Source organism: Microcebus murinus, chromosome 12 (assembly GCF_040939455.1).
Source record: "Microcebus murinus isolate Inina chromosome 12, M.murinus_Inina_mat1.0, whole genome shotgun sequence".
NCBI lineage: Eukaryota > Metazoa > Chordata > Mammalia > Primates > Cheirogaleidae > Microcebus > Microcebus murinus.
Genome location: NC_134115.1, coordinates 87,518,995 through 87,539,991, shown reverse-complemented (window position 1 = coordinate 87,539,991; position 20,997 = coordinate 87,518,995). Strand labels below are relative to the sequence as shown.

The following is a 20,997-nucleotide window of genomic DNA, read 5'->3' as shown; positions in this document are numbered from 1 at the left end:
ATTCCATTTTATGTATATACCACATTTTATTTATTCATTCATCTGTCAATGGAAATCTATTCAAAATTTCTACTTTCTGATAGGCCGGGCGCGGTGGCTCACGCCTGTAATCCTAGCACTTTGGGAGGCCGAGGCGGGCGGATCGCTCAAGGTCAGGAGTTCGAAACCAGCCTGAGCGAGACCCCGTCTCTACCAAAAATAGAAAGAAATTAATTGACCAACTAAAAATATATATACAAAAAATTAGCCGGGCATGGTGGCGCATGCCTGTAGTCCCAGCTACTCGGGAGGCTGAGGCAGCAGGATCGCTTGAGCCCAGGAGTGTGAGGTTGCTGTGAGCTAGGCTGACGCCACGGCACTCACTCTAGCCTGGGCAACAAAGTGAGACTCTGTCTCAAAAAAAAAAAAAAAAAAATTTCTATTTTCTATATAACCCTTTTGCTCAAAAATCTCATTTTGGGGATTCTATCTACTAAAAATAAAAGCACCAGTATGTATATTGGGTATGTACATACCCAACACAAGCAGCATTATTTGTAGTGGCAAAACACTAACATTGTCTAAACGTCCTTTAGAAGGAGAAAGATAAAAAATTATGAAACATCAAGGATAATTCAGTAGTTACTAAAACAAATGAGTCAGAGCCGTATATAATAAAATCAACTTGCAGAATGAATTGTGAGAGTACACAGAAATATGTGAAAGGACATACATCAAATTCTTAACATTGATTATCTGATGGAGAAAGGACTGAGACATTAACTTTTTAAAATATATCTCTGCATTACTTACCTTGTTACAATGAACATGCATTATTTTAGAAATCAATCTAATGATGCAAAAAAGTTAACTACAAAAGAGAGAAACTGACTCTAATTACTTATCAATGAATCAACATACATGGTTAGAGAGAAGAACTGCTTTAAAGGCACCTCACATGAAAGAATAAAAACAATAATGAGGTCTAAACAGAGGCTGTCAAAAAAGGGACTAATGCACCAAGGATCTCTTTATCTTACCAAGAGGATAAAGAAGTTTGGGTGTTTGTCTCCGCCAAAGTGTTCCATCTTCATGTGAGATCACATCATGGGGCTTGTGCTTATAAAGTTCATTGTAGAAAGACATCTTATCTAAGAAACTATACACCTGCCGACACACGAAAAGAAACCATCACACAGTCACCTCTGGGACATGCAAGGGGGTCCCCATTTGCTCTTTTGCTCTTTTAGCCAGACTCTCTTAACTTCTTATACGCTCACGACTATGATTGTTCTTGAAATTGCCTTCTGTCCTCCTTGCCAAATATTCACCATGCTTTAACACCCAACTCAAGTCCTTCTTACTCCACACAGAGACAGTTGTCTCTCCTGAACAGTATGGTCTTTACTGCTCAAATGACATTTACTATGTACCACCTGGTTATTAGCTATTTGTTTCTTATATATATATGATTCTCTTCCAACTAGATATTAAAGAGCTTTATACTTGGTCTTACTCCCACAGTATCTATAATAGGTACTTAATAATTAAAATATTCTAATTTTATAGAATTGAGGCACTATCTTTGGCATCTCTCATTCAACTTCATACTAACTCCTGTCAAGGAAGTGGAACTACAAGATGGAAAGCAAAAAGAAATCCTTATGAATGGTGCAAAAAATATCTCCTATTCTCTTTAGGTATCTGACTGAACAGCTTACCTTTTTGGCAGTGGACTTCCCTGATACGAGGGCTCGAAGCAATTGCAGGAGTGGGGAAAGCAGGTGGGGAAACATTCCACATACGCTGTCCAGAATGATCCCAAGACCAGAGGTTGGCTCCTATGGTAGAAGCACAGAAGTCACTGATCTTCACGTTGTCCACAAAATAACATACCTTCAAATTGTCCAGCAATCATAAGAAAAAACAGACTTATTCATCATCTGGACCTTGAGGTTTGAGGCTATGGCCAATGCTAAGACAAATTACTGGTGAAAAATTATTCTCTCCGGCCAGACGCAGTGGCTCACGCCTGTAATCCTAGCACTCTGGGAGGCCGAGGCGGGCGGATTGCTCGAGGTCAGGAGTTCGAAACCAGCCTGAGCAAGAGCGAGACTCTGTCTCTACTATAAATAGAAAGAAATTAATTGGCCAACTAATATATATACAAAACATTAGCCAGGCATGGTGGCGCATGCCTGTAGTCCCAGCTACTCGGGAGGCTGAGGCAGGAGGATCGCTTGAGCCCAGGAGTTTGAGGTTGCTGTGAGCGAGGCTGACGCCACGGCACTCACTCTAGCCTGGGCAACAAAGTGAGACTCTGTCTCAAAAAAAAAAAAAAAATTGTTCTCTCCAAAGCCAAATTCTCATTAGAATCAATTACAATATTCTGGCAATTCATAAGATACAGTTAAAATCCCCTAATAGCACTTTCAAGAGCAGCAGAAACACTGTTGCCTAAGAGACTGCTATTGTGAAATAAGAATTGGTAGGTTGCAGAATGGAGGACAAAAAAAAAAAGACTTTCACATCTTTTTTTTTTTTTTTTTGAGACAGAGTCTCACTTTTTTTTTTTTTTTTTTTTTGAGACAGAGTCTCACTTTGTTGCCTAGGCTAGAGTGAGTGCCGTGGCGTCAGCCTAGCTCACAGCAACCTCAGACTCCTGGGCTCAAGCGATCCTTCTGTCTCAGCCTCCCAAGTAGCTGGGACTACAGGCATGCGCCACCATGCCCGGCTAATTTTTTCTATATATATTAGTTGGCCAATTAGTTTCTTTCTATTTATAGTAGAGACGGGGTCTCGCTCTTGCTCAGGCTGGTTTTGAACTCCCGACCTCGAGCAATCCGCCCGCCTCGGCCTCCCAGAGAGCTAGGATTACAGGCATGAGCCACCGCGCCCGGCCCAGAGTCTCACTTTTGTTGTCCAGGCTAGAGTGAGTGCCGTGGTGTCAGCCTAGCTCACAGCAACCTCAAACTCCTGGGCTCAAGCGATTCTCCTGCCTCAGCCTCCCAAGTAGCTGGGACTACAGGCATGCACCACCATGCCCAGCCAATTTTTTGTATATATATTTTTAGTTGGTCAATTAATTTCTTTCTATTTTTAGTAGAGACGGGGTCTCGCTCAGGATGGTTTCGAACTCCCAACCTCGAGCAATCTGCCCGCCTCGGCCTCCCAGAGTGCTAGGATTACAGGCGTGAGCCACCGCGCCCGGCCAGACTTTCACATCTTTAAGCATCGCTTGTCATCATATAAAAAATGGTGACAGTATCTACTTCACAGATTTTTATGACGATTACATTGAGAAAATATACATAAAAGCTTAGTATAAAACCTATCACAAAGCAACTGTTTGATAAATTCTTTTGCTCCAGAGAATGTCACACATTGATCCTCTCTCACATACTTACTGTTCCCCAGAACAGTTCTGGAAGAGAAGGGTCTGCGAGGACCTCACATGCTGTGTCAATTACATCCTGTTGGGGGAGAGGAGAAAACAGTTCATTTTCTCTAGTTGAACCAATCTTTTTTACTGTATTCTGTTGAAATATAAACACCATAGACACTGCCACATATGCCCAAAAGAACTCTGGTTTTAAAAAGTAAGATTACACCCCGTCCAAAGGGATGTGTTGTGTCTGATATATGATGTTAGACAAATTTACCATTCTGAACTTTAAATGTTTTATCTGTAAAATAAGGACAATAATATCTGCTTCAGAGTATTACAGTAAGAACTAAATGAAATAATGCATGGAGAAGTGGACTGTAAATTCATTTTTTTTTCTTTTTTCTTTCTTTTTCGAGTGTCTAGGCCCAGGAATTGACTGTAAATTCAAAAATGCAATGTAAATGTAAGATGTTAGCAGGCTCAACTAGACTATCCTCCTAGAGGGTAAAAATAATGTCTTTTAAATTTTTTAGTCCTCAGCACCTAGCATAGAGCTTAGCACATACTGGGAATCTAATGAATACTTACAGAATGACTTTTTAAAAATATCTAAGTACCAGAACTCCTAAAACCCCAATATGTTAATATCAATCCTCCAAGTGCCAGGTAGGGTCCAGAGGTAACCAGAATTTGTCCAAAGTACCCACAGCTATGGCCCCTAGACAGACCTTTGCAAATTGAGTCTTTACCACCAAAGTCACTTCTCCCCAATAGTAAGAAATTTTCATTTTTTATTAATTTAATCAATTTACAAAACAAGTCACTAATCATTGAAAATTAACCCAATGGGCCACACACAGTGGCTAATACCTATAGCCCCAGCACTTTGAGAGGCCAATGCAGGACAATTACTTGAGGCCAGGAGTTCAAGATCATACTGGGCAACATAGCAAGACTCCATCTCTACAAAAAATTAAAAAATTAGCCATGCATGTTGGCACACACCTGTAGTCCTAGCTATAGGAGAACGTGAGGTGGGAAGATGACTTGAACTAGGAGTTCAAGCCCACTGTGAGCTGTGATTATGCCACTGCACTACAGCCTGGGTCATAGAGTAAGACTCTGAACGAACAAACAAACAAAAAAACAAAAAAAACAAAAAAAGAAAGAAAAAGAAAAGAAAAGAAAGAAAGAAATGTGGCCAGTACAATTTAGGAACTGAGAATTTAATTTTAGTTAATTTAAATTTAAATGGCCATATGTGGCTTGTGGCTACCATAATCAACAGCAGTTACAGACTAGAAGAAACTTGAAAGATACATCAACCTATTATAATGTGTGGTCCTTATTTAGATCCTAATCCAAACAAGCAAACTTATGACAAATTTATAACATTTAGGCCAGGTGTGGTAGCTCCGCCTATAATCCTAGCACTCTGGGAGGCTAGGCTGGGAGGATTGCTTGAGCTCAGGAGTTTGAGACCAGCCTGAGCAAGAGTGAGACCCCATCTCTACTAAAAATAGTAAAAATTAGCCAGGTGTGGTGGACCAGCAAGCCTATATTCCCAGCTATTCAGAAGGCTGAGGCAGGAGGATCCCTTGAGCCCAGGAGTCTGATGTTGCTGTGAGGTAGGCTGATGCCACAGCACTCTAACCTATGCAACAGAGTGAGACTCTGTCTCAAGATAGAAAAAAAAATTTATAACATTTATAAGACAATTGGAAGTCTGAACCTTGACTTGATATTTGAAGACTCTGGGTTTTTTCTGGCGTGATAATAGTTGTAAACTTAAGTTTTACTGAAATATTCATAGATTAAGTGATGTCTGGCATTTACTTCAAAATAATCATGCAGGGAAAGGACAGAAATGAAATAAGTCACGAGTTAGTAACAGTTGGAAGCTGGGGATGGGATCATGAGGGTTCATCACACAATTCTGTGTCCTTTGGTATAAATTAAAATGTTTCATTTTAAAAAACACTGCAGGAGATTTATTAGCACCAACAGATGTCCAGAACAGATGAACTACAGAATAAAAAAATGAGGACACAAAACAGTATATACACTGTGGTTCCATTTTTAGAGAATTATTATATTTTCAAGTATATAGGTATATAAAAACTGGAAAGGAACACATCAAAATGTTATGAAGTTACCCTGTATGGTGAGATTATAATTTTTTCTTTTAATCAGCATTTCCTGTTTTTCCTATAATTACCATGTACCATTTGTATAATGGTAAATGAAAATGAACAAAAGAAAACCAATTAAGACATGAGGTAAACTATATCAGATCTGATATATTTAGGGACTTGATTGCAAAGCTGAACAGTACTATAGTCAGCTTCATAAAAGCCCAACACCAACCTGCTGATTGCCTAGTGTGTGCAGCTCCAGCGAGGTGAGAACGAAAGACAGCAGTCCATAGACACACATGCAAGCAGTGCTGGTGGTACACTGGAATAGCAAAGAAGTCAGTAAATAATTCTCAATAACACAACTCTTCCCCAGATTCAGCTAATCCTACTACATTAATATAGTCCTTGTAATACCAAGAAATTATAATGAAAAAAAGATATATACAGTCCTTATAAACAAATGGGAAGGAAATCTGAAGCTTCATAATTTTTCTAATTTAGTTACAAGATCAGGGAGAAAAGAGGAAGCAGGAACCACAAATATCATAACACAGTCAAGAATAAATGCCAGGCACAGTGGCTCATGCCTGTGATCCTAGCACTCTGGGAGGCCAAAGCAGGACTGCTTCAATTCAAGAGTTCGAGACCAGGCTGACCAAGAGTGAGACCCTATCTCTACTAAAATTAGAAAAAATTAGCTGGGTGTGCCTATAGTCCCAGCTACTTGGGAGGCTGAGACAGGAGGACCACTTGAACCTAGGAGTTTGAGGTTGCTGTGGAACTAGGCTGATGTCACGGCACCCACCCAGGCAATAGAGCAAGAATCTGTCTCAAAAAAACAAAACAAAAACAAAAAACAATAAAATAAAAAAGGAACTATTTTCAAAATGATCAAAGTTTGTGTGGGGAAGAAGAAAACCATATCCAGTCTAGAGAAATAATAAAGAGTAAATATGTCCTGATACAAATTGATATAGCACCTGAACTGCCGGAGCCTGCTGGCTAAGGTTTCTTTTCTTTTTAAAATAGACTTTATTTTTTAGAGCAGTTTTAGGTTCATAACAAAACTGAGCAGAAAGTAGAGATTTCCAGCTGGGCACAGTAGCTCACGCCTGTAATCCTAGCACTCTGGGAGGCCAAGTCAGGAGGATCGCTTGAGGTCAGGAGTTGGAGACCAGCCTGAGCAAGAGCAAGACCTCCTCTCTACTACCGTGTTTCCCCGAAAATAAGACAGGGTCTTATATTTATTTTTCCTCAAGAAGACACCCTACAGCTTATTTTCAGGGGATGTGTTATTTTCCCCTCAAAGCCTCAGCTTGCAGCACACAGGATGGCTGGGACCTGCGACTGTTTCTCATTCCCTTTTTCTTTTTAAAGACAGCTGTAGGCCGGGCGCAGTGGCTCACGCCTGTAATCCTAATACTCTGGGAGGCCGAGGCGGGTGGATTGCTCAAGGTCAGGTGTTTGAAACCAGCCTGAGCAAGAGTGAGACCCCATCTCTACTATAAATAGAAAGAAATTAATTGGCCAACTGATATATATAGAAAAAATTATCCGGGCATGGTGGTGCATGCCTGTAGTCCCAGCTACTTGGGAGGCTGAGGCAGGAGGACTGCTCAAGCCCAGGAGTTTGAGGCTGCTGTGAGCTAGGCTGATGCCACGGCACTCACTCTAGCCTGGGCAACAAAGTGAGACTCTGTCTCAAAAAAACAAAAATAAATTAAAAAAACAGGATGATAATCCTTAACACAAAGAAGTGTTATACGGATTAAAAAAGATAACGTTCAGAAAGTGCTAGGCAGTGTCTGTCTGGTCATAGCAAATGCTCTATAAATGTTAGTTACAATATTATCTTCATTATCCACTTTACCATTACAATTATTACAGTATTATCATGCTCAACCACCAATAGCTTTAGACTCACATCATTTCCCCCACTGGCAAGTGACCGGAGCAGTCGGGTCAAGTACTGAAATACATTCAGCTGGATGGCTGTACCACCTATCTTCCGGACCATACTGCTTGTCTCTTCTGGGTTCAGGGTATGACGGAGGAGAGCCCAGGCCAAAAGCACTGGGGCATGATGTGGAATGTCCCCGAAAGTCAACATCAAACTGTCCATATCCTAATGAGGAGAAAACACATGTGTCTCCAAACAGAAATCCTCAACCAGATTCTTCATCATGTTCAATATGCCCTTCAACCATCCAGAGTAGCCTCTCTTTCCCATTCTGATAGTTCACTCTTCTCAAACCCCCAGCAACCCCAGTAACAAACCCCTCAATTACTCTTTCCTTTACCCACAAATTTTTTCTACTGATTTTAAATAATCTAGGTCAGGCATGGTGGCTCATGCCTGTAATCCTAGCACTCTGGGAGGTCAAAGCAGGAGGATCACTGGAGGTCGGGAGTTCAAGACCAGCCTCAGCAAAAGCAAGACCCTATCTCTACTAAAAATAGAAAGAAAATTAGTTGGACAACTAAAAATAGAAAAAAATTAGCTGGGTGTGGTGGTGCACGCCTTAGTCCCAGCTACTTGGGAGCCTGAGGCAGGAGGATCGCTTGAGCCCAGGAGTTTGAGGTTGTTATGAACTAGGCTGATGCCACAGCACTCTAGCCCAGGCAACAGAGCAAGACTCTGTCTAAAAAAAAAAAAAGTTTAATTTAAGATTATAAAATACATGTTCAAACAGATATTTGTTAGAAATTTTACCCCGATCCTTCTTGAACTTTCTGTGATCTCTCCTCATTTTCTTTCTTTCTAACTATCCCATCTCAATGTTTTCCTCTCTTCTTTCACAGGCCCCATAAATGCAGACAATTCCAGAGTTTTGTTCAAGGGCCTCTTTTGTCCTTGTACCATCTCCATGAGTGACTCACTCTTCACAGATACAATTATCACCTCTGTACAGATGACTAACAAATATGAGATTTCTTCTGGACCCTATAATCTGTTTAACAACACAGAACCTCTACAACACTGAACAATGTAGAATCATACAAGGCAGAAAATTTTATGCAGCAGGATAGTTCAGTGGTTAAAAACACACTATTAACTATAAACAGTCCGAAAAAAAGAAAAGATGCTACTCCAAGTTTACCTGACAAATAAGCCCATCCTGGGCAAACTGGTGAAGTTCTCTTCTGTCATCTAAAGCACACTTATGTAAGGACTCAATATCCATGCCTTCCACCAGGATGAGGGCACTGAAGTAGCTGGAAAGAAAAATGGTATCACGGTGTCACACACGCTGCTCTGAAACTCACTGGAGACTAAGCTGAGATATAAGAAACTTCAGTATCAAAAAAATTATTGAGTTATTAAACATTCTTTTTTTATAAGTTTTCTATATCTAATATGTATCTTATACTTCCAGTACATCTCAATTTGACTAGTCACACTTCAAGTGCTTCATAGTCATATGTAGCTTGTACCTACCATACTGGAAAACATAGATCTAGCACTAAAGGTTTCTACAGCTACCAGTTTTACATGACCTAGGTGAATTGTCTCATTTCTCAAGTGTATATCCTTACTCACAGAGGGAACAGGCCCCCAAATGTGGATATATCCATAGCCATAAATAGAGAAAAAGTGACAAAATTCAAAATCCATAGACCATGACCTCAGAGAGGTCAGACAGCACATATGCCTTATTTATCACTATCTTCTTAGCATTTGCATAGTGCCTGGCTTGCAATAGTTGCTCAACAAATTTCTACTGACTGGATGAACTTCTTGGATGAAGACTGTAAGTAAAAAAGTAGAATACAGGCCGGGCACGGTGGCTCACGCCTGTAATCCTAGCTCTCTGGGAGGCCGAGGCGGGCGGATTGCTCAAGGTCAGGAGTTCAAAACCAGCCTGAGCAAGAGCGAGACCCCGTCTCTACTATAAAATAGAAAAAAATTAATTGGCCAACTGATATGTATATAAAAAATTAGCCAGGCATGGTGGCGCATGCCTGTAGTCCCAGCTACTCGGGAGGCTGAGGCAGAAGGATCGCTCGAGCCCAGGAGTGTGAGGTTGCTGTGAGCTAGGCTGACGCCACGGCACTCACTCTAGCCTGGGCAACAAAGCGAGACTCTGTCTCAAAAAAAAAAAAAAAAAAAAAGTAGAATACAATACTTATTTTGAGAGAAGAACATGTGCCTCTCAACCCCAGTTTTTATTCCCTACGTGAACAGGAATGTGGCAGTTATACCCACCTATTTCCAATCCATTAAATGAAAAGTACACCTACCCCTTCACCCATTTACAGAACCAATACAGTATCAATGCTCTAAACATTATACAAGTTCTATGACCTTTAATTCATTCAGACTTACCCGATTCGATCTATAAAAGGATCCATGGTCTCATCCACCAGGTGCCTATTGGTCTGCCTACTACCAAATCCTTGCTCTTTAAACATCTTCGTTAATATGAGCAGGTCACTAGGTGCCATCTCAAAATATGCATAATAAAGGAAAATAATTTCTAGCAGCATGGACTGTTCCCGAAGGCACTGAACAAACCAGCGAGATACCTGGCGCTCAGTCTGTACAACCAGTTAAGAAAAAAATGGGAAAGGAATAAAATGATATTAAAAACCATATTTAAAACTTTTTAAAGTTACTTTTACAGTTGATCTCAGTCAAAAAACTGAGAAATAATGAAGTTATTTTTATTAGGTAACACAGGCACATGATAGAAAATTCAAAAAGTGTAAGAACAGAGTGAAAAAAGGCCTGCCACCCTATAATTCCTATTGCCCAGTCATGCAAACCTCTCCTCTCCCCAGAAGCAACCACTATTAAGAGATATTTCTCTTTTCAGCAATATGCCTACATATTAAATCATTCATTCTATATGCTATCTCTAAACCAAATTAATATATTACATAAACCATTCAGAGTACCTTACATTTTTCACTTAACAATGTACGTTTAAAGATTATTTCCTGTAACAGTATGTTAAGAATTTCCCTGCACAGCCATGGAAACTATCATTAGAGCAAATAGACAACCTACAGAATGGGAGAAAATATTTTGCTCTCTACATTTCCGATAAAGGTCTGATAATAAGAATCTATCTAGAATTCAAAAGAATTAACAAGAAAAAAATCAAACAACCCCATCAAGAAATGGGCAACAGAAATGAACAGAAACTTTTCCAAAGACAGAATGGCCAGCAAGCATACAAAAAAATGCTCAATATCTCTAATCATTAGAAAAATGCAAATCAAAACTACAATGAGATATCACCCAACCCCAGTGAGATTGGCCTCTATCAAAAAATCCCAAAACAACAAATGCTGGTAAGGATGTGGAGAGACAGGAACACCTCCTACACTGCTGGTGAGACTACAAATTACTGTGCTTCCCCTAAAATAAGACAGGGTCTTATATTTATTTTTCCTCAAGAAGACACCCTACGGCTTATTTTCAGGGAATGTGCTATTTTCCACTCAAAGCCTTAGCTTGCAACACACACAGGATGGCCGGGAGCTGACAGGGGGAGCCGACATTGTTGGTGGGGCTGCCTGCCCTTTCTGGTCACCTCTAGGATAGCAGCTATCATGATGAGGCAGATAAGAAGGGCTGCTCATCTTCTTTACCACTCCGCGATGAAATGCATGGGTTGTGTAGATACTCTGTGGTGCCACACCCATCACTAGGTCTTATTTTTGGGGTAGGGCTTATAATGCGCAAATGCTTAGATACCCTGCTAGGGCTTATTTTATGGGTAGGTCTTATTTTCGGGGAAACACGGTAGTGCAACCTTTGTGGAAAAGAATTTGGAGATACTTCAAAGAGCTAAAAATACCATTCAATGCAGCAATAGCATTATTGAATGTACCCAAAAGAGCATAAGACATTCTATAATAAAGACATCTGCACCCGAATGTTTATGGCAGCACAATTCACTATTGCAAGGACGTGGAAACAATCCAGTGCCCGTCAATTAATGAGTAGATTATTAAAATTTGGTATATGTTTACAATGGAATATTACTCGATTTTAAGAAACGACAGTGAGCTAGCACAGCTTATATTATCCTGGATTGAGCTTGAGCCCATTATCCCAAGTGAGGTGACACAAGATCGGAAGAATGGGCTCCACATGTACTCGCCATCAAATTGGTACTGACTGATTAACACTATGGTGCTCAAATGGTGGTGGTGTTCACCAGGAATTCGGGGTTTGGGGGGATAGATCCACATCTGAGGGATGCGGTAAGCATTGTGGAGGGGAAGGGCATACCTCTAACCCTTGCTAGGGAGAGGCAAAGATATAAAAAGTAACCAAAATGTTTGTACTCTCATATTTTCATGAAACAAACAAAAAAAGAATTTCCTTATTTCTCATCCCTTTTTATACATACAGAGTAATCCATTATGTGGATATGCCATAGATTATTCCATCAGTCCTCTCATTATTTTTAATATTGCATAGTACTCCATGTAAATGCCACAATTTAACCAGACTACCTGGATGGGCATTTAGGTCATTACCAATCTTTTGCTAACAAAATCATGCTATACAACTGATAGAACAACCAGACAAAAAAATCAGCAAAAAAAACCTGAACAATCTTGACCTGACTGATATTTACAGAACATCACACTCAACTACTGTCAAACACACATTTTTTTCAAGTGCAAATCGTTCATTAATCAAGAAAAATCATATGGGTCTGGCGCGGTGGCTCACGCCTGTAATTCTAGCACTCTGGGAGGCCGAGGTGGGCGGATTGCTCGAGGTCAGGAGTTCGAAACCAGCCTGAGCAAGAGTGAGACTCCATCTCTACAATAAATAGAAAGAAATTAACTGGCCAACTAATAAATATAGAAAAAATTAGCCGGGCATGGTGGCACATGCCTGTAGTCCCAGCTACTCGGGAGGCTGAGGCAGGAGGATCGCTTGAGCCCAGGAGTTTGAGGTTGCTGTGAGCTAGGCTGACGCCAAGGCACTCACTCTAGCCTGGGCAACAAAGTGAGACGCTGTCTCAAAAAAACAAAAAAGAAAAATCATATGGTGGGCAATAAACTATGAGACAACAAATTTTTTTTTTTTTTTGAGACGGAGTCTCGCTTTGTTGCCTAGGCTACAGTGAGTGCCATGGCGTCAGCCTAGCTCACAGCAACCTCAAACTCCTGGGCTCAAGCGATCCTTCTGTCTCAGCCTCCCAAGTAGCTGGGACTACAGGCATGAGCCACCATGCCCAGCTAATTTTTTCTATATATATTAGTTGGCCAATTAGTTTCTATTTATAGTAGAGACGGGGTCTCGCTCTTGCTCAGGCTGGTTTCGAACTCCTGACCTAGAGCAATCCACCCGCCTCGGCCTCCCAGAGAGCTAGGATTACAGGCGTGAGCCACCGAGCCCGGCCAAGAGACAACAAATTTTAAAAGACTAACACGACACAGAATGTGTTCTGTGATCTTAGTATAAAATAAAAAATTGAAACAGTAAGAGATAGCTAAGAAAAACAGTCTGTTTGAAAATTAAACATATTTCTAAATAATACGTGAATCAACAAAAACCATAAGGAAAACCAGAAACTGTTTTGAACTAAATGACAATGAAAATATAATATTTCAAAATTTGAGGGATGCAGCTAAAATCAATGCTTAAACCAAAGTTTCAGTCTTTATAAAGCTCTATACATTACATTATACATGGGCCTTTCTATTCTATTAAATATTTTAAATAGTTACTGTCTGTGTTTTTGTTGACATGTTTTAATAAGAATGTATTATTTTTAAAATAAAAAGGTCATGCTATAATCTATAAATGCAAACTGGTTAGGATTTAGGATAAAACAATCAGACTAGTGTCACACACTTAATAAAAATGATAATGAAGATAACATCTTAGGTTTAGAGTTCCATTAGCCACTAAGAGAGGCTGGGCTTCCACCTGTAATCCTAGCACTTTGGGAGGCCAAGGAGAGTGGATTGCTTGAGGTCAGGAGTTTAAGACCAGCCTAAGCAAGAGCAAGACCCTGTCTCTACAAAAAATTAAATTAGCCAGGTGTGGTTGTGCATGCCTGAAGTCCCAGCTACCTGGGAGGCTGAGGCAGGAGGATCGCTTGAGCCCACAAGTTTGAGGTTTCTATGAGCTAGGCTAATACCATGGCATTCTAGCCTGGGCAACAGAGCAAGACTCTGTCTCAAAAAGAAAAAAACAAAACAAAACAAAAAAACACTAAGAGATTATTTTAGGAAGAGAAAGTAAAGTAACATGATAAAGTCAAGGGAAAAGGCCAGAATTAAGTACCATTAATTAAAGTCATCAATGTTTTCATTTATACGGCATGTTTAAACTTTTCTGAAAAATGATAATTTATACTTTTTTTTTTTTATTTTGAGACAGAGTCTCACTTTGTTGCCCAGGCTAGAGTGAGTGCCGTGGCATCAGCCTAGCTCACAGCAACCTCAAACTCTTGGGCTCAAGCAATCCTGCTGCCTCAGCCTCCCAAATAGCTAGGACTACAGGCATGCGCCACCATGCCCGGCTAATTTATATATATATATATATATATATATATTAGTTGACCAATTAATTTCTTTCTATTTATAGTAGAGACAGGGTCTCGCTCTTGCTCAGGTTGGTTTCGAACTCCTGACCTTGAGCAATCCACCCGCCTCGGCCTCCCAGAGTGCTAGGATTACAAGCGTGAGCCACTGCGCCCGGTCTATACATGTTTTAAATTAAAAAATTAGTAATTTAACTTGGAGCTCTATGAGCAAGGGTATACAATTCTCCTAAGAGTTATAGGAAAGCAGAGTAACCACATACCATGAGGTTTCCATGTGTCTCCCATGTTGGTGCTTCAGTTTTATAAAGCTCTTCAAACTGCTGCCTGTATTTTGAAACTAGTTCCTTCTCCAATTTGTCAACACAGTCTGCATATTCAACCTTAAAAAAATCAAAACATTCTTTCACTAGGGTCTTGATTAAAAAAAAAAAAAAAAAAAGTAAAAAAATCAAAACAAAGTAACTTATACCTAGACTGAAAGGTAAATATTCAAATTAGTATGAATAAAATTATTTAAAAAGTTGGATGATACAGGGTAAAGAGAACCAAGACAACTAAATAAGCTTACTCTATAGGGGTGTCTTTCATCTTGGAAATAAGTGAGAAGGTGTAAGACACAACGAAGAATACAAGTTCTTTCTTCGTAGTAATAATCTGCAATCTGAGAAACATACAAAGATTCAAAATCAGTTACTCACCTTGTATAGAAGATACTCAATTTTATACTGATAATCAGAACATGTAAAGATGTGAATGAAAAAATATTTAATTTCTTTGTTGCTTATAAATAAGCAACAAAGAAATACAAACATATTCAATTAACCCAAAAGAAAGCAAAAGACCTTCATAAACCAGGATATAAGTCAAGTCATACAGGATGAATAGAATTTTTACTTAATAATATAAACAAGTTTCAAAAATGTTTTCTAGCACGATTTTTCAGAACATTCAAGTAAAACACAGTGTTATATACCGACAGGCCAACACACAAAAACAAATGAAAAAACACCACTAATACAGGTCCTAATTGCATATAACTAATGTACTTCATTCTCACTAAATATCACGTGGGGAAATTTCTGCAGACGTCACAGTCAAATTCCATTTTAAAATGAGATCCTAAGTGAGAAGGTTTCTGGAGGAGGGCTGGGGAATAAAGAAATACAAATTAATCCTATTGGATTTAGACTTAGAGAAAAAATACTTCTCACTACCAGTAGCTGAGGAATCTCCCGGGGAAAAACTTCTTAGCTGGGTCCAGTGGATAAAAGCATCTTGTTTCACAAGTGAGTTAATAAGCTTCTTCATTAAGACATCAATGCTTACCCAACAGAAGAGTTTTAGCAATGCTCAGGAAAACAAGGTCAAGAAGCCGTCATCCAATTTTACATCAAAGAATAGAAATGGTGACTACTACTGACCTTCAGGATTAAGGCCTGGCTCTGTCTCTCATCTTGTAGTACCGTCTGAAGAAAAACAAAGTAGTCAAAAAGCCATCTTATGGGCAAAACTGAATTAACAAAGAAAAAGATACATATCTTCACTTCTTCCTTCAAGATTATAACTGCACATTTGTTTCTGTAAATGCTTTTCGCCATTTTTATTATTTTTATTTTTTTTGAGAAAGATTTTCACTTTGTTGCCCAGGCTACTGTGTCATGGTGTCAGCCTAGCTCATAGCAACCTCAAACTCCTGGGCTCAAGCAATCCTTCTGCCTCAGCCTCCCAAGTAGCTGGGACTACAGGCACGTGCCACCATGCCCGGCTATTTTTTCTATATATTTTTAGTTGGAAAATTAATTTCTTTCTATTTATAGTAGAGACGAGGTCTCGCTCTTGCTCAGACTGGTTTCAAACTCCTGACCTTGAGTGATCCGCCTGCCTCAGCCTCCCACAGTGCTAGGATTACAGGAGAGAGCCACCATGCCCAGCCCTTTTCACCTTTTTTACCTAAGTGTATTCAAACTTGTGCTCAAATCCCTGCCCCTCTCCTCTGGTCTCGGTTTCCTCATATGTAAGATGAGGGGCTGGGCAGGCTGGACATTCTCTCAAATCCTTTTCGCCTTTGATATTCTAAGATTCTATGATTAACATGTCAGTCTTTGACTTCTCCACACCTCCAAGTATGCGGACAGATCTCAGCTAAGTATATGTTCTTTTTCAAGCCTTTAGAAAGTCTTTCCTAATAATGGCTATATCTGATTATCTACCTCTGTTAAAAGAATTGGTGCCAAACCCTAAATTATCTAAAACAAATGAGGAAAAAGGATAAAGACAGCAGAAAGGAGCTGGACATAACCACAAACCTTCAGTGAGTCCCGAGTACCCCTGTAATCTTCTTGAAGGTAACACTGGAGTAACTGCACACTCTGTTCTTCATCAAGACCCTGAAATACAGAGGTCTTAAAGTGAAGAGTAGCCACCTCAGCTCAGAAACCACACATTAGGATGCAAAGCATTCTAAAGATTTGTGCAGTGGAATGAACACTGGATTTGAATTTAAAAAAAAAAAATCTTTTCCAAAGATTTCATAGAACATAGCAATTTTGATCCCAATAGGAGGAAAAAAAGAGTCGGTCATTAACATGCAATTTACATGATAATTATACTTACATGCCAAAAACAACCAACTGTGCTCATTTATCAAGCACATTAACACAGCAGTAGGCATAATCTGAGCTTCCAAAATAAAAGGAAACGGCTATATACAAACTTGGTCAGCTTAAAGACCACCACATGCATGCTGAAATAAACTCAATAATATGTAGTAAATGGGTCAGGCAACTTTGATTTGTGACTTTTAGGGAAAAGAGTTGCATTCGGGTATATCTGAAACACAGCATGGTCAATTTAATCCCCAAAACTAAAATAAAGTGAATTTTCACCATCACTAACCATAAAACCATGCACATCCACACTACATGTAATAAACTGAACAGGTCCTAATTTTTACTCACCAAAAACTTGCTGATTCTTAAACCCAGTTCCTTCAGTGGAGAAGCTACATCTTTATTAGCTTTCACTTTTTCAGCTGAACTTGGGCTACGAAAAGAACAGTGAATCATTTCCTCATTCTCAATAACCGTCTATGGGTATAAAACTATACAAAGATATTTTTACTACAGACTTTTTTTCTTAACTTTTAGGTACCTATAAAACACACACACACACAAATTCACCTCTATAGACTTTGTAAAAAAAGAACTGTTTATGCCTAAGTAATAAAAAATAGTATATGTCTCTTATAAACCATAGTTATAACAATATTATTTATAAATTCATTAGGTTACATTAATTATATTTGATCCTTACAACTACTCTGAAAGGCAAATATTATTATCATTTTACAAATGGAATTATCAACACTTAAAAAGAGTAAATAACTTACCAAAAATCCCACAGCTAATAAAAGGTGAGGTAAGATTTAAAACCAGGTCTGTTAGTATACATACTAACTGTATTATCTAGGTCTGTCCACTGAGAAAGCCTAGAACTTACAATACCCTAGTAGCAGCAAGTCCAGCCAACACCCAGATCTTGGTTTCTAACACCATTCTCTAATAAAAAGCACCAGGACTCCTTGGAGGATTGGCTGATTCTAGCAGCAGGACAGAGAAAATACAAGATAAGCCTGAAGCATCTTGTAATGCTGGAAAGAAAGAAAGTGCTTAAAAAAACAAGAGGATGGGGACATGTCAAAAGGACACAGAAGCCAACCTGAAAGAAATCTCAATGGCAAAAGCTGGAACATAGTATACACAAAGAATAAAATAAATATACACAAGTCCATACTGATATAAATGAATGAATGACTAAATAAATAAATGGGAGAAGCAGGGGAAATCCTCCTTACAGAATTCCAAATAATATATGTAGATGCTACCCTGACCTCCAAGAAATGGAGTTTAACTCCACTACTACCCCACATTGAGAGTGGGCTACACTTAGTACTCACTTCCACAGAATAAATAGATTGAGGAAAGGGGAAAAAAAGAACTTTACAAAGGAGAAACTTGGCAAAAGCTACCTTAACAAGTGACCAAGGTTAATATTACCAGTGATTTCACATAGATAACATGTACCTTCATACGATGTGATCAGAATGGTACCTCACCTCTTTGTATTCTTCCCCAAACCTCACAACCCCAGTCTAATAATGAGAAAAACATCAGACAAATCTAAATAGAGGGCATTCTACAAAATACTTTTTCAGTCCCCCTCAAAATGCTCATCATGAAAATCAAGGAAAGACTGAGACACTGTCATAGGTAAAGGAGACCAGAGATATGACAACTCAATGCAATGTGGTACTCTGGATTGGAGCCTGGAATAAAAGAGGAAATTAAAGAAAAAACTGGTTAAATTCCAACAAAGTATGGAGTTTAGTTTTATTTTTTTAAAAAGTATCTGTCAGACTTCAAATCTCATGCTATTACAAAGGGAATTTTTCTCTTTAAATGCCACTAATGTCCATTCTGTAACCTATAGCATAATGTTGTGGTTGGATTTTTTTTTTTTTTTAATAGAGACTCTCACATTTCACAGAAAATGCACAACATAACAGGGGTGGGGAAGCTGTAGCCTTAAGGCCACATGTGGCTTCTAGGTCCCTAAGTGTGGCCTTTTGACTAAACCAAAACTTTACAGAACATACAGCATGATGTTGTGGTTGGACTTTTTTTTTTAATAGAGACTCTCACATTTCACAGAAAATCCACAACATAAAGGTTACTTCCAAGGGGTGGAGAAGCTGCAGCCTTAAGGCCACATATGGCCTTCTAGGTCCCAAGAAAGCCTTAAGGCTGCAGGTTCCCCAACCCTGGAGGAGTAAACAGTAAGTTATGAAAGAGGCAACACAGAATGATGAATAAGAACACATATAGTGGAATAAGACTGCCAGGTTTGAATCCTGGTTCTACCACTTACTAGCTGTGTGACCTTGGGCAAGTTACTTAACCTCTCTGTGCCTCAGTTTCCCCATCTGTAAAATGGAAATGATAATAATAAAAGTACCTAAATGTGATAATACAATGATTATGTTCTTTTTTAAAGTCCATATATTTTAGATACACAGTATTTACAGATAAAATAACAAGATATCTTGAGAGTTACTTCAAAATAATTATGGGGGGAAGGAGAACTACAACAAGAAGTTCATCATTAACCTAAGAGAACCGAGATGGAAGGTAAGAAAGTAATAGATTTAACAGATGTACTGAAGTAGGAGAAATGACAGTGACTTGGGACTATAATATATAACAGAATGAGATCTGGACTAGGAATTAAGATAAATAAGTCTAGCCCTACAAGCTGTGTTCTCTTCTTTTTTAACTACTTTATATTTTATTATTGTTGTTGCTACTGCTCAGTAAGAAAACCTACATATTCATCCAAAAAATAAAAGTAGTAGCTATCTCAAAGGGTTGTTGTGAGGCATAAATAACTTCTGATAAGTGCTTAAAATAATCATTGGTACACAGCAAACACTACACAAGTGCCAGCTGTTGTTACCATCACCATTCACTGCTATATCCCAGCATTTAATGATCACACAAACACAGCAGATCCCAAAGATTATAAATATTCATTGAATATTTAATAAATCCTCATCCCCACACATAGGCTAATATAATCGCATTCTATAATACTGTATTTCTACAAGGAATTTCCTTTTCTTTCAAAAATTAAAAAAAAAGTACCCTACTCTTTTACACTGGTAACCAAATTGTATTCTCAGATCTACCTAACCCAGCAATATCATAAAAGCATACATGAGAATGGTTTCATCTATGTCAGCTTCCACAGGGGAATCACTCTAGACAGATGCATGGAATAGCCATACCTGGGAGGTTTGTAGTAAGAAAGCCCCTCTAACAACCGCTGCCAATGTTTACTCAGTTCTGCCTCAATCTGATTCTGGAAAAGAACAAGGGCAATTATACAAGTGCAATTTTAATCAGACTCCAAGATTACACTGAGGATCACATATTCCTTTGAGTATTTTTTTTTTTTTTTTTTTTTCATTTACCGATACATCCTGGAATCCTTTGAGTATTTTTAATATGTACTTTTCCCCGCAGTTGAAGTCATTTTAAATATAGAATCCCATAACCTCCTTTTCTTTGATTAACCTTATTATGAAAATCTTGATAAACATATAATACTGGCCAGGCGTGGTGGCTCACACCTATGAATCCGAGTCCTCTGGGAGACCGAGGCGGGTGGATCACTCAAGGTCAGGAGTTCGAAACCAGCCTGAGCAAGAGGGAGACCCCCGTCTCTACTAAAAATAGAAAGAAATTAATTGGCCAACTAAAAATATATAGAAAAAAATTAGCTGGGCATGGTGGTGCATGCCTGTAGTCCCAGCTACTTGGGAGGCTGAGGCAGAAGGATTGCTTGAGCCCAGGAGTTTGAGGTTGCTGTGAGCTAGGCTGACGCCACGGCAGTCACTCTAGCCTAGGCAACAAAGTCAGACTCTGTCTCAAAAAAAAAAAAATATATATATATACATAATGCTTTCTAGTGATTACATAATATTTTATCAAGTGACTAGATCATAATTTATCATTCCTTTAATGTTAGACACACTAAAGCTGAATTTAATCTTTTAATAATATAAATAATGCTGTGGTCTGGAAGAGTTTTACCTATAAAACTTTTTCAGGATTTCTTTTAAGATACATTCCTAGAAGTGGAATTATCAGATAAGGCATATCAAAAAATATTAAGGTTCTAAAAAGTATAACATTCATTATGTTAATTATGATAATAAAATTAATAAGAATTGAATGTCATCTTTTTTTTTTTTGAGACAGAGTTTCACTTTGTTTGAATGTCATCTTAATACTTAATTATCACAGGGTCAGAACACCCAAGGATCAACATGAAGAACTGCGCCTTACTGATTACACACTTGGAAATAGATTAGAAACCACAGCCTCTATGACCTAAAGGAGGCAGCTAT

The 20,997-nt window shown here is 38.8% G+C and overlaps 1 protein-coding gene across 2 annotated transcripts in view; it reads right to left on the bottom strand.

Moving 5' to 3' along the window:
* Nucleotides 1-20,997, bottom strand: part of NUP188 (nucleoporin 188) — a 51,233-nt gene that overhangs the window by 22,089 nt on the left and 8,147 nt on the right. For both annotated transcript variants that reach the window (XM_076009113.1, XM_076009112.1), the window contains exons 3-15: nucleotides 19,873-19,946; nucleotides 16,988-17,072; nucleotides 16,337-16,417; nucleotides 15,452-15,496; nucleotides 14,599-14,691; nucleotides 14,291-14,410; nucleotides 9,833-10,044; nucleotides 8,607-8,721; nucleotides 7,430-7,630; nucleotides 5,735-5,824; nucleotides 3,387-3,452; nucleotides 1,701-1,820; nucleotides 1,020-1,146 (exon numbers count right to left, since the gene is read on the bottom strand). In XM_076009113.1, the coding sequence (XP_075865228.1) occupies nucleotides 1,020-1,146; nucleotides 1,701-1,820; nucleotides 3,387-3,452; nucleotides 5,735-5,824; nucleotides 7,430-7,630; nucleotides 8,607-8,721; nucleotides 9,833-10,044; nucleotides 14,291-14,410; nucleotides 14,599-14,691; nucleotides 15,452-15,496; nucleotides 16,337-16,417; nucleotides 16,988-17,072; nucleotides 19,873-19,946 (1,429 nt within the window). The remainder of the gene's footprint in view (nucleotides 1-1,019; nucleotides 1,147-1,700; nucleotides 1,821-3,386; nucleotides 3,453-5,734; nucleotides 5,825-7,429; nucleotides 7,631-8,606; nucleotides 8,722-9,832; nucleotides 10,045-14,290; nucleotides 14,411-14,598; nucleotides 14,692-15,451; nucleotides 15,497-16,336; nucleotides 16,418-16,987; nucleotides 17,073-19,872; nucleotides 19,947-20,997) is intronic.